Source organism: Typopeltis vanoorti, chromosome 6 (genome assembly GCF_054136105.1).
Source record: "Typopeltis vanoorti isolate ZY-2024b chromosome 6, IOZ_Tvanoo_1.0, whole genome shotgun sequence".
In the NCBI taxonomy this organism is placed as follows: domain Eukaryota; kingdom Metazoa; phylum Arthropoda; class Arachnida; order Uropygi; family Thelyphonidae; genus Typopeltis; species Typopeltis vanoorti.
Window position 1 is genome coordinate 4,107,738 of NC_143554.1, and position 13,223 is coordinate 4,120,960.

The 13,223-nt window shown below is 43.3% G+C and overlaps 1 protein-coding gene across 1 annotated transcript in view; it reads left to right on the top strand.

The window, feature by feature from the left end:
* The first annotated feature begins 753 nt into the window (after positions 1–753).
* LOC150105255 (corticotropin-releasing hormone receptor 1-like) overlaps positions 754–13,223 on the top strand; it is a 190,978-nt gene continuing 178,508 nt past the window's right edge. The window contains exon 1 of the mRNA XM_090394652.1: positions 754–923. Coding sequence (XP_090250778.1) covers positions 812–923 — 112 coding nt within the window. The 5' untranslated portion in view covers positions 754–811. The remainder of the gene's footprint in view (positions 924–13,223) is intronic.

Genomic DNA, 13,223 nt, shown 5'->3' on the forward strand with positions numbered 1-13,223 from the left:
GGCGAGGCTGATTAATAACCCCATTTCTGTTTTTTTTTCTTTTTTTTTTTTCTTTAAACTGTCTAGTGTTAGTGGAGAACGAAACACGAAGATTTTTTTCCATTTAGAAAATGGTGCTTAAGTTTTTTTTAAGAATTCCGATAGGATGCGAGCTGTCGGAAATATTTTTGCGGCAACTCACATCCTACCGGAATTCTTAAAAAAAAAAAAAAAAAAAAAAAAAAAAAAACGCGAAGAAAGAAACGTGCTTAAAAACAAGCTCATCAACTCCTTCGAAACAGAAACGCGCCTGCGATGAAATGTACGCCGACGACTTCTTAACGAGCGGTTCGAGTCGCCTTCACGAGACGCGTCGCCACTCTTAATAGTTTCTTCCCGAACAGAAAACGCGAAGTCGTTTTTTTTTTTTCTCGTCCCCGCTCAGAGAGCGGCAAATCTGTTCTCGCTTCATTTCCTGCTCCTCCGCGAACTACACCGAACGACTTGTTCGTCGGCCGAGCCGCAGTCCTATTAAGACGTTCGAGATCGGGGAAAATCGCGTGAACACGAGCGAGTGTGACGCGTTTCGTTTCTGCCTTGCGATTGGCTAATCCTATGCCCACGTGGTGCTACGGACAGACGGGGGGGACTTTCACCTCTGTCGGCAGTCAGATACTGACGGAGTAGCAACAGCATCAGGTGCCTCCTCTGCGCGGCAGGACTCGCGTGTCACGGATCGAATTCATCTCGGAGGTGGTTCTCGTTTTTTTCCCTTCGGAAGTGCTCCGCAGGTGTTTCCATTTCGGGAATTATCGCCGCAGAAGGGCTTCAAATGCAACACGTGCAGGAATGGCTTAACTTCTCTCACGATGTGCAACACGTCAACTCCGCTAAGTCGCAGGAAGAATGCGAGTCGCAATACAACCTCACTTCCTCCGCTGACGGTGAGTATTCCGATTGTTCTATCATTTTTGTTTGAATGCTCTCTCTCTCTCTCTCTCTCTCTCTCTCTCTCTCTCTCTCTCTCTCTCCCAGCTGAGAAGCGCTTTGGCGAAGCCGTCAGAAATCCTTTCTCTTTGGTCGCCAAAACAAACTTTCTAGAAATTAAACGCTCACGTCGTGCAGGAAGCCCGCAGCGCTTGCTGATGAGGTTGCTTTACAAAAACAAGATTTAAATGCTGACACGAAAGAAGAAGAAATCAGAGTTTCTAAGAAACGCATTTCAAATAATTATCGATTTTTTTTTTGTTAATTTTTCAATTGTAAAAACCAATTTTTGGCTGTGGCGAAACCGATTTCATGTTGCGGTGATGCAGGCTTCGTCACGAACGCAATCGCCCCTCTCTACGAGAGGGTGCTCAATACCTAATTGGAATAATGCGGGCGGCTTAAGGGGGACGGGGTCTCGATGCAAAGAAATAATTCTCGAGTGGTATTCGAGTTCGGTCAGGGGGTGGGAAGCCAACAAGAGAGAAGGAGAGGGACTGCTTGAGAATTAACCCCCGAGTTAGCCGATGAAAGTCCATCGACGAAGGGTGTTCGCCGACGCCGTTCATTTCGACATCTCCCCTCGAAAGATGTCGAGGAGAGAAAGCAAAACAAAGTCTTGTTCCGCGCAAAAAAAAAAAATTTGGGGAAAACGCGAACGCTGAAATTCCCTTCCGACTGGGACCGGACCAGGAAGGGTTGGTGACACTCTCGAAATGCACTTCGAAGACTCCTCAAAGTCGCCGAGGAAGGACAGCCAAAGCCGCCATGTGTGGACAGCCGCTATTTCTTCGTCTACGATCGTGGAACAACATAAAAGCGCAATCGCTAAACATCGAGGACGGCGACTGATCGAGAAGCTTCCAAGTCATCGTTTTTTTTCTTTTCTATTAAGACCTTCGCTTGCTATTGCGGCTGACCCTTCCGAAGCAGTTGCGACCGCAACATTCGCACAAGGACTGTCTCTCTGCATGAAAGTCCTACTTCGAGCGGGATGAGTGCGGTCTCCGGGATGTTTCTGTTCACATTTCATCGCAATGACGTCACGCGATCCTTCCTCCTCCTTTTAGTGTCGGGCTGAAGAAAGAATTCGCAAAAGTGCGGACGACATTCGTAGAGCTTTTGCGACATCCTGTAAATTCCGAGACAGATGAGAATACTGCACGATCCGCCGCACGTTCTGATCTCGTGTCGAAATGCGTCGGAGTGATCCAAATGAGATTCCGGATGATGAGATAAACGAGGGTGTCGTGCGTCCGTTTCCGTGGGCTTTCATCCCCGCCGCAATTTTACGTATTTGGCTCGTCACCAAGCTTAACATCCCGAGGCTTCTGCGGAAGTTTTCTTTAGTTTTAAATCCCAGTTAGGAAGAGGTTGCTCTTTGAAGTTCGGCGTTTTTCCGATGAGGCAGAAAACAGCTTGGAATGCAACTCCACGAATTCACCTCCGCCTACTACTGGACGAGCTTAAGACTGGTGAGAATAAACTCCCCCCCCCTTGAAATTCTCTACCGAAAACGAAGTCTCTCACGAGACTTCCGTCCGGGTTTTGAGACTCGGCATGTAACCGACCTCTGAACTGGATATTTGCCGATCCTGCCTCGATATTTAAACGTTTACGTTTTCTTAAGTGAAAATCCAACCTTACGGTAAAAGGTGGCTCATTTTATATTCATTGGGAGGGGGGGGGATAGAAGCCATCGCATTCTGTGCTGTCGATGGCAATCAACGTTCCACCCCAATGCAATATTTGTGACGAAGTTTGAATTACGCAGAATTGCAGCACTGAGAAAGAAGGGTTATTACAGCGTCATTATGAAGGGTTATTTAGACTCGCGAGGGCATTTTCCAAAATTGGTACTATAGTGATCCGAAGATTTTTTTTTTTTTTTGGCGCCCGTCCTGTGTGAAGTGAAATAAACCGAACTTTGCAGTTTTTCATAATAATTGCCACCAAAGCGTGAATTGTGACGTTTTTTTTTTTTTTTTGTTAAGATGTGAGCGCGACTCACACTCCTTCCAAGAAATGAGATCTTTCTTGCAGTTTTTATGCCGACGAAAATCTCAAAGTTCACACGGTGGGTTGCTTCGTCATCGAACCTCGACAGGGCGCAATAAACGGTTGCGAAATGCGGTTACGTCAAGGTGAGTTTCAGATCTCAGCAGGGCGGACATCACACTTCCACGCTGCAACCTTCAGGATCTGGGTTCGAATCCCGCTGTGTTCGTAAGAAACGCGGAGCCTGAAAGAGTTCCGAGTTTGGCCCGAAGAGCGAGGCTTTCCAAGCTGGAAAAATAAATAAAAATGAACGTCGGACAACTGACGGGGGTCAATAAATTGGAGGTTCACAACAGCTCGTGCGGCGGCAAAAAGAAAACTGAAAAAGATCATTCGGGGATGCTTTCCTCAAAACGGACAAACTTCAAAGAAGCAAAGAAAGGCATTTTGATACGCACGAGGCGCAGAGCCAGGTCTTACATTACGAAACACGCATCAGAAAAAAAATGGAACCGGAGGGCGGGGGGGGGGGGAAGCAGAAGGCTATTTAACAGCTTTTAAGAAGAAAAGCATGACGGGAGATAAATCAAGCCAAGCAATACCAGGCGCGTTTTCTCGCTGTGAAACTGGTTTGGATTCGCTTCTGTTTTATTAACCACTTCGATTAGTTCTTCGTTGAAAGCCGAAATCTCTTCTGTTCGTCCACGCGAATTGAATTCGGGAATTCCTTTCTTTTTTTTTTTTTTTTGTCACCGAAAGGTGTCGCATCGGGACGTTAAAGTAAAAATAGAAATAAAATCCCACTCGAGCGGGGATCGCATCCTCACCCGATCAATTAAAAGCGGGGCTTTCTCGTGATGTTTTTATTTGCGCTGCAGAAACGCGTCGAAAAGACGGAAAAATTCAGGAGGAAAAGCGAAGAAAAGGGAAACGCAGCCGCGATGATCGAACGGTTCTCGTGTTCGCAGCGTGAAGGCTCCGTTCGACACCGCCGCGCGATTTGCATAAAGGGAACCGACTCGGTCACGTGATGCTCGCGATCTCTCTCTTCCCGGTGTGACGCCTGCCAGTGTCTCGCTCCGCGTGAGCTTTTTACGCCCTCCTTAAAACGGCGCATTTTGAAAAGGAAACGAATTCCGAATGATGGATGGATGCACGCGCAGTTTTAAAACACCGAGCAAGTTCCGAGCTAAAAATGCGCGTTAAAAAAACGGCTTCGCTTTATCCAAAACCCACGTCTGTCGTTCATCCGGAAACGAGAAATAAAAATTCCCCCCACCCCCACCGCGCCCTTTGACGTACTTGGAGTTTTTTCCATCATTCAAATGAGGAATCCCTCGTTTTTTTATTTGCTTTCATCCCGGGGATACAATTTTTAGAACTCGCCTTGGAGAAGTAAATCCTTAGGGGACCGCGTGGGGATCAAATGGGAAGGGAAAGGTGGGCATTAATTCGAAGGGGAGATGCGGTTGCTGCATGAACAACAAAAGACGACACGCGATTTAAAAAAAAAAAAAAAAAAAAGGCAAAATGTCATCCTCGCTCTTGGCTGAAAAACCAGTCATCAGAATGGGATAACAACGCGCATGCTCTGCTATTAAAATACACTGCAGGATCATAATTTATAGCAACGCCGGATTTTCAAGCAGAAAACGACAGCGAGCATGAGATCTTTCATGAAACCGCGACTACGATCGGCGTAACTCAACCGACTTTTTTTGTTTTTTAACGTCACTCACCCATTTTAAGTAACGGCGAGATCCCAGCTTCGTTTCCGTGTAAATTAAAGTGGAAGAGGTCACTCTAATAGTTCGGAGGATGCGCTAATCACGTGATCTCCATTTCCACGTCAACTCGTTTTTAGCTCAAGAAACGGGTCGAACTCCTCGACGAGTGCAACGCGAGAAGCCATTCCCATGCTGACAAAAGAAATCCTCAGCGCGTGACTGATTCGGATTTTGGTCACGAAGTTCCAACGAGCTGCCTTCCGCAGTTCGACACAGTCAAGGGGAAATTTTCTTTCACTATCCGTCGCTTCTTTTCTCATTTTTCTTCCATTCAATCTCTCTCGTAAACATTCCGCCACTCGTCAACCTCCTTTCACGTCAGACCTCGTGCGAATGGATTTGCATTCCGCGAAGTGCTGCCGGAGCATCGGATGCGTGTCCGGGATGAGGGGTGAAAGCAGGCACGAACTCTCTTCGGTTCCTCTCAGCTAAAGGGGGGAAAAAAATGTGATTTTCAAATTCATTTGGTTGATTCGGGTCGAGTTCGTTTCGCTCGCTTCCAATCCAGTAATTAATTCCGTACATTAAAATGGGTCTCGTGCGTCGTTACACGGATAGATAGATAGAGAGCGAGAGATGTCATCGTTTAGGATAACTCTAATAATCAAGAGCAGCAACCCCTCATCTCTTCGTTCTCTTATTTTGCTGTCGGTAAAAACTCCCCCCCCCCCCCTTCTCACGAGTGCGAGCCCGGTTGGTCCATTTGAGGCAAATGTCCACTGAAAAATTGCTAAACGGAGCAGCACTTTTAAACTGATATTTTCGTTTCATCCTCGCCTTCCTTTCGGCCAATCCACTCCTTTTAATTCCGATTGATGGAAACTCGCCTATTAAAGTGGTCTGACGTCATCCGTTTGTGTAGCTGATCGTTCGCAACTAGAATTCGAATTCCACCTTTGAGTAGTTTGGTTCGATTGGAGAAATAATAATCGGAGTGTAAAATTTCGTCTGAAAACAAACGGAGCAAAACACAACGCGCTTTTGATGCACTTCCAAGATCTTTGAGATGAAATGCTTAACGAATTCGCCAGCGTGTGTACGGTGAAGACACGAAAAACACTTCTTTATTTTATATGCTGATGGAAGCTTCTTTCTTACGATAGTTTCAAAAGGGTTTAAAAGGCACTTCAGCGCATGCGTAATATTCAGAATGCGAAAAGCCAATTTTGTGGATCAGTTTTAACGTGGCTTCCAACTCGGCGATAAAAAGCACACAAGGTCGTCTCTGAGGCAACTCGTTGCGGGTTCGTTTTGCGATGAATTTTGAACAGCAACGCCGAGTATTTCATTGAGCCCGCCTAAGCAGTCCCCTTAAATGGCAACAGGAAGGAGCCTCGGTGAAAGAAAAGAAAAACAGAAGAGCGAAGTTAATTACGTTCTGTTAAAGAGAAATACCCGCGGGCTGACGAGAATGCTGATCTTGCATTAATGTTATGTTAATTGTCGGTCAGATGAAGCGACGGACGGGGAAGTCGTCCAAGGAAAACATTCCGCGCGCTCAGATTCCATCTCGCGAGCAGAAATGATGATTACGCCGAGGACGAACTTAAAACAAACTCGAAGTGAATGCTGGGAAGGGGGTTGAAATAATCTCCGAAATGTCGGTCCATAAATTTTCCTCGTAGAACAGTCGTATAAACCCGCCTGAGGTCAGCAACCCCAGCCTCTTTTTAAAGGTCGGAAATGTTTTCTTTTCGACGTATTTGAACTCCATAACCGAAGTTGATTACGCATTTGAACGTTCTGCATCACACACGCGACCGGATGAATCGTGTGAGGTCAGCGATATTCACCCGCTTGGTTTGCCTTCTGAGAAACGCGTGTCGTCAAGGCCACCGACATTTTAATGCGGTCTTCAGCACCTCTTACGATATCGAGAGTCGGGTTCTCCAGCAATGAACTGCTAAAGCCCTGAATTGCGTTCGACTCTCACGCGAATAAGGATTTGTCTGCCCCACGCACGCGAGCTGCATTTTGAGACACGCGTTGCTAACAATAAGAAGCACGGTTACTCTACGCGCCGAGGGAGAATATTTTTTCACAAAATTTGCTTGAACGGAATTGTTGGGTTGGAGAATCCGCGCATATTTCGAAGAGGGATTTTGAAAGTCCACTTCGGTTGTTCGGTGGGTGGATTTTTTATTCATTTTTTTATTATTATTTTTTTTTATTTCAGTGACTATATCGTTCAAGAAATCTGCCACTGTCATGTGCGAACATCTCTGGCGTAGAATTAGCAAATTATTTCTTTTTAATCAAAGTAAACGAAACCCATGCTGGACATCAGCGTGGTTGATAATAAAATCTCCTTTTAGGAACCAAATTTCGATAAAAAGAATCGCAACAAAAATGCACTGATTTGCTCAGTCACAGTGTTTGCTAATTTAGTGAGTCAGTCGCGGGACGTCGACACTGCGAAAGCGTGTCGAACACTTGCTGACAGTTGCAATTTTTATTATTATTATTATTATATTCACGGTTGCGAGGGAGTTTGCGCAGTGAAGATGACCGGTCAGAGCACGAAGCGGGTGCTCTGCGAAAGGGTAGCAAACAAAGATTGCAGTCGCATCAAAAATTCTTGCATTTTTTTTTTCATTCACGTCAAACGCACGAGCATTTCGTTCACACGTCCGTCCGCATTAGAAGCATTGATCGAAATCGGCGATTTTGCTGGCGATAAAAAAAATCCACGATTCGTTTTATTTTTAATGAGAAAGAAGATCGCTTCGAAATAAGTTCCGAAAACTCACTGACTGTTGGGAGGGCAGTCGACATGCGCGTGTGGGAGGCACCGGAAAAAGTGTACTTCGGTGAGAGGGGGCGACAAACCCTGGTGGGGGGGGGGGACAAATCAATAGCGAATGAAGAAAACAAAATCGAGGAAGAATAAGAATCGGCGACGGGAGGAAGGACATCCGCGAATGAAGAATCCACTCGGGTCCGAGAGTTTTTTTTTTTTCATAGAGAAAAGAAAACATCCGTGGCTTCGTGAAGTAAACGACACCTCGCGAAATTAAGTTAGAACCGCTGATTCCTGTTGCGAACACGTTTTTAACCTCCGCAACAAGCAAAATTCAGCTCCTTTCCATCTTCCGGGTGTTTGCCGAAGTCTTCAAGACTTCGACTTCCCCCAGTGCTCGACTCATTAAGCGCCGAGAAGATGAGGCGACCGGAGTCTCTCCTCTGGATTTCTTCGGAAGCTGTGGATGCTCTGCCGCTGCACTTCAGATCCGCCAGTTTTGGTCACGTTCACGTAAAGTGACCTCGGCAAGGCTCGATTAGTTTACTTCCACCTTCGACGTGGAGGCCGCGAAAAGTTTGCTGTTGAGAAGTGGATTGCGAAACCCTCGATCAGCCTTTGGTCAGTGGGTGGGATTGCGGACCGATTATTTGAATTTGAAACTGAGCATGCGCGTTGTGTCAAAGTCCCTCATCACACGAAGAGCAATGAAAACGATCGGATGGTGGCGAAGTCTCATTTCTGCTCATCTCCCTTCGTCCGTGCTTTGGAAAGTCTTTTATCGAAGTCAATGCAGCTTAGCAGGAAAAGAAGAAGAATCAAAAGTCTCATCGCGGCGAAGACAAAACAAAGCGTCGGGGGGGGGGGGGGAGAAAGGAGAAATTGAATTTCCACGCGGCGGAAAGCTGAAGAAATAGATAAGGCGACGGATTCGTTCTAGTGAAGAAATAATTCCCGAAGTTGGAAAAACGAAGGGGCGGCGGCCAACTAATAAAGCTTTTAGACAAAGAAAGCGCAAACAGAAACGCTGCTGACCCAGAAAGCCCTCGTAATGGAATGTCGGGCGATTAAATTTTATCCGAAAACTGCGTTGGCGTCCGCCTTGTTTTTGTGTCCGCTCTAATTCCATTTTTGATCCGAGGATTCGATTCTGAATTGAAATAAAGCCGCTTCACGTCGCCAATCGAACTTTCGAAAATAAGCCGAGGACAAAACGTTTCCGCTTGTTTTCGACGGCGCTTTTGTGCAAGTCTTTCTCCAAATGGGGGAAGGAAATTCCTTGCGACCCATTGGATCGCACTATAACCCGATTCAATCTCGAAGCATCTTCGCGATCAGCCTCCCCCAATCCATCCCCTAAGACGAAGTTGTTACGAGCCTCCCCGTGACATCGACAACGTCCGACACGAGAGCGATCATTTCCTATTGCGTCAGAGAGGGATCGCGATCTCCCCGCTTTCCTCGCGTGAAATCTTAGCCGTGTAACTCCCGCACGTGCATTGCTGAGGTCCGTCTGCATAAATGCGCATCTGACACTCGAAGGTACGCCGAAGTGTTTACTTACGACATCTTAAGGGGCAATAAAAGAGTTCTTTCTTTCTTTCTTTTTTTTGTCTCACCGTTGTTCTTGCAATTCCCATCTTACTTCAATTAATCTTAAGAAGCAAACAGAAGAGCAGGGCTGCTGCTCGTCAAGAAAGTGGCTCGCAATTATCTTTGTTCACGTTGTGTACGACAGCGAGAACAGAAATCCGTCTGTCGTTATTTATTTACATTTAAACCACCCTTTGGAAGTGATGCTCACTCGGGAGGGAAAATTCTCAGGACCGAGTGCTTTTTTTTTTTTTTTTTTTTTCACGCGCCACTTAAAAGACGTGGAAAAAACAAGGATTACGTTTGGAACGAGTTATGAAAGTTTTACATAAAGATGCAAAAGGGTAATAAATTAAGAGAAGAGATTGAAATAAATCAGGGATAAAGTCAGACAGGATCCAACTCTATTCAATCTATATTTCGATCAGATTATTAAAATGCGGAAAGCAACAACAAAACAAGAAGAACTTGTTGCGTTGATTACAATTCAATGAAAACGGTATTCAAAATTCAGTTTACGAATTAAACAAAATAAAAATTTCTCAAAAGGGAACAAAAGTCATGACATGTAAAGGTCAGGGTCATGTTAGATCGGAAATAGCTACGGGAAATAACAGATGACACCCTTGAATTTAATGATTCAGGCAGCATTATATCTTAAAGATGAAAAATGAAGAAATTTCAGAAAATCTGTGAACAATTAAAGGGACACCGAAGAAAAAACAAAACGGGAAACTCAGCTAAGATTTTGTAAAGGAATGGCCACCCCCATTCCTCTGTTCTATGGCTCAGAAACATTAAAAGAAAGATGGAATTAAAATAGAAGCTGCAGAGAAGATTTTAAATGAAATTCGACTTGAAATGATTAAGTAATTGCCGTCATTACTCCGCTGAATGAGACATCGCCGTCCATTGCGAAGTTTCCTTTTCGTGTTTTTGTTGATTCGCATCACATCCGAACCAGCTGAGCACGCGAAGGCTGAAAAATGCGGGCATTCTTTCGGCTGTTTGTTTGTTTTTTTGGGGAAAGCCCTTCGACTCCCTCTTGAGATCGACTGATCCAACTCTTCGCGATCAGTCTTATTGACTCAGCGAAAGCCAATTCGAAAAGCTCTCCGAAGACGGGCCACAAAATTGGAAATGCGCTTCTTGCAAATTCGGCGAACCACAAAGATCTACTCAGCGTTTCAAGTCTTTGTTACACGAAGGGAGCCATTCCATGCTTGCCAACGCCCGACGGCATCTTCTCCCAGGGGTGATGACTTGTGCATTCCAAAAATTAGTAACCCACACAATATATGTATAACGGATTTAATGGGATTAATAAATGAATTTAAAAAAAGAGGACTTAGATGTTCGACTGAATATACCTCGAACAAAACAGATGATTTCTTGGGTATCATTGCTGGCCTAACACAAGAAGTTAAGGAACTTAAAACAAAGAACTTTGAACTAGAAAACGCAAATAGGGAGCTGAAAATAATTCATGAAACAGTGGATGACTTGAATCAACGGGCAATTAGCTCAAACCTGGAAATTATTGGTGTTCCTCATGAGCCACGTGAAAATGTGCATGAAATAGCGAAGAAAATTGCATGTAAAATCAAAATCAGCTCTAATGAAGACGAGATTGAGGCTACACATCCTGTTCCTAATGGGCAGAAAAACAGACCGATGCCTATCATTACAAAATGTAAAAGTAAAACGATCAGAGACAACTGGCTGGATGGAAGCAAAAGTATAAAATATAGACAACTGATATATGTGACAGTTTTAAGAATAGCAAAATATTTTTAAACGAGCACATGACTGGAAACCTAAAACACCTACTAGTTATTGCCAAGAAATGTAAAGACGAAGTCAACTACAAATATCTCTTGGTCAAACAGGCCAAACGTTTCCTGAGAAGAGACGACACATCGAAAATATGGCGAATCAGATGCGAAGAAGACTTGTTTAAACTCCGAGAAAACAGCGAGAGTAATAACTAATAATTACGAACAACAATATGGCAGATGAGAATAAAAACTGCGATGTCCCTTCTCATCAATGTGTAATTTGCCATGATTCAGTAGAATTAAGAAACTTTTATCCTCAGACACTGTAAGTTCCTTGAAAATGTTGCACATAAACATAAGAAGTATGTTTACATGCACACTGAATTACTACCAGACAACTGAAACTCTCGGCTAGATGTTCTGATATTAACAGAAATCTGGGTTAAAGACTAAGAAACTGATTTGTATCAATTAAGCGGATTTAAAAATTATTATCAATGTAGAAATTAAAAGAAATCTGGAGGAGGAATCATCTTAATCCGAAATTCCATATCTGTTAATAACATTACGAACATAAAAATGAAAACAGCTGAAAATGTCAATTTATATTTAGAACATCATAATATATATATTAAGGCTGTGTGTAGGTCGCATTGTTACACAGAGTCCAACTTTATACAAGAACGCGAGTGTAGTCTAGATGAGATCAGAAGTGAGGACAATGTCCTCATAATTGGGGATAAGAATATTGACTTGCTGAAGAATAGCGGATCTTCTCAAGATTATCTACTTGCCATGCATGGACTCGAACAATATATTAATGTCACCACGAGAGAATTCAATGGTGGTAGAACGTGCCGAGATCATGTGTTCGGGAGAACTTGAAGTGGAAACAAGATCCAGGCAGCAGTTCTGCGCCAACCTCTCGCGGATCGCTTTCCAGTCGGTATTAAAGTGCATTTGCAAGTACAGCACAACCGAAAACATCCCCTGCGCAACAACCGACTCCAGCGTATTGAAACGTAACTTGAGCACTGTCTCCTGGGAAGAGATAACGACGGAAACAAATACTGATACCTCGTATCATAAATTTATTGAACAATAAAATACAATACTCGATTTAAGTTAAAATAATAGACAAAATGAAAGAAACAAAGCCCTGGATTACACAGGAAATCAGACACGACATACAAATTAGAGACAAAGTGTATAAAAAGTTCAAAAAATACCCGCACAATCAATATTATGAACACAGTTTCAAGCACTTTAGAAATCTGATACATCATAAATTAAAAGAAAGTAAAAACGAGTACTACAGAAACGAATTCTAAAATGCCAAGGAGACTCCAAAATACAATGGAAGTTTGTGAATAAATCAATCGGCAAAGATATACTCAAACAAACCCTTCCCACACTTAAAGATATCAATAAGAATAAGAGAAAGTGGAGACAAAGGATAAGCTGAAGAAATCAGTAATCACTTTGCCACGGTCAGTGAAAGCATTCTGATAAATGCTAAACCACCCCTCAGAATTGTACTCCCAAAAGAATTGATAACTCCATAGATCTTTTCCCCACTTGCGAAAACGAAATCAAAAGTGCTACAGCTAACCTAAAAACAACCAAAACTTCAGGATACGATGGTATTAACACAAGCATTGGGAAAGAATGCCAAATGTACATTATGGAACCGCTAATACACATTTTTAACTTATCGCTGATGACAGGCACGTTTCCATCGGATTTTAAGAAGGCCGTAGTTGCACCTATTTACAAAAAAGGGAAACAAAAATACCGTGAAAAATTACAGCCCGTTCTCCCTTCTACCGGTCTTTTCGAAAATATTAGAGAAATTGGTAAAAATTAGACTCGTGAAATTTTTGGACAAAAACAACTTCTTTTCAAAGAATCAATTTGGGTTCAGGCAAAAGTTTAGCACAGAACATGCTTTACTGAACTTCACCAACATAGCTTACACCTCCCTTGACGAACATAAACTAACATTAGCAGTATTTCTAGATATACACAAGGCTTTTGACTCTGTATCACATGAAATTTTAATAAAAAGAATTAAAAGTCATAGGAATACGAGGTACTGCCCTAAATTGGTTCAAAAATTATTTAAATGCCAGATCACAAATTGTAAAAATAAACAACAGCTATAGCAGCTCCAAAATAGTAGACTGCGGCGTACCACAAGGATCTGTCTTGGGAACTTCTGCAATCTTAAACTAAACAGTAAAATTAATACTTTTGCAGATGATATTGTACTAATTTTCTCTACAGACGCAGCCAAACAAATGAAAACCATCGTGAATGCTGATCTTTTGAAAGTAACCAATTGGTTCCAGTCAAACCAAC